Source organism: Arachis ipaensis, chromosome B03, assembly GCF_000816755.2.
Source record: "Arachis ipaensis cultivar K30076 chromosome B03, Araip1.1, whole genome shotgun sequence".
Lineage (NCBI taxonomy): Eukaryota > Viridiplantae > Streptophyta > Magnoliopsida > Fabales > Fabaceae > Arachis > Arachis ipaensis.
This window is the reverse complement of record NC_029787.2, coordinates 15,638,076-15,638,736: the sequence shown is the minus strand read 5'-3', so window position 1 is coordinate 15,638,736 and position 661 is coordinate 15,638,076. Positions and strand designations below refer to the sequence as shown.

The window sequence follows — 661 nt, the reverse complement described above, 5'->3', positions numbered from 1 at the left end:
AAATATGAATAGTAAAATAATATTTAATTATTGAATTAATTACCTTGTTGGAAACGCTGGTTAATGAACATAACCATGGCATTAGCAACACCAGCTTCAGCCATGCAAGTTCTAGTCCTCTCACTTTCCATGGCAAAACCATGCAACTTCTTCAGCGCTCTTTGATTCCTATGAGGAACCTTAAGATCCTTCACTAGCTTCTCAACTTGCACCTTCTCCAACTGCGGATTTGGAATCTGTTGATGATCAGCACCGTGGCCTCTAGCTGCATTAGTTGCTTCACTCCATGCCTGAATCAGTCTCCTTAAAGTGTGATTTGGGGTCAAATATTGCGAGCTTCGCGGCAATGGCTGCTTCGTCACGGGGCAAACGCACTCTTTCGCCTTCCGCAGCCATTGCTCAATGCTTTCTCTTTCGTATGTGATGCCTGTTACCGCAGTCACAGGCTCCTTCATCATCTCAAGGGAAATTGGGCAAAGAAAATATTCAGGAATCTCAGTTTCTGCCATTATTATTCTCTGTATATCACAACATACAAATTCTTTTGATATAATTTTTTTTAAATGTTAATTTGCTGAAGAGAACTGAATAAGAAGAATGTTCAGTGATTTGTTATGGTAAGAGAATGCGGCTTTTTATTTATAAGTATATTATAAGGTCT

At 39.3% G+C, this 661-nt stretch overlaps 1 protein-coding gene across 2 annotated transcripts in view; it reads right to left on the bottom strand.

Moving 5' to 3' along the window:
- LOC107634219 (E3 ubiquitin-protein ligase PUB23-like) overlaps positions 1 to 661 on the bottom strand; it is a 21,607-nt gene that overhangs the window by 1,575 nt on the left and 19,371 nt on the right. For both annotated transcript variants that reach the window (XM_021118280.1, XM_021118281.1), the window contains exon 2: positions 44 to 548. In XM_021118280.1, the coding sequence (XP_020973939.1) occupies positions 44 to 509 (466 nt within the window). In that variant the 5' untranslated portion in view covers positions 510 to 548. The remainder of the gene's footprint in view (positions 1 to 43; positions 549 to 661) is intronic.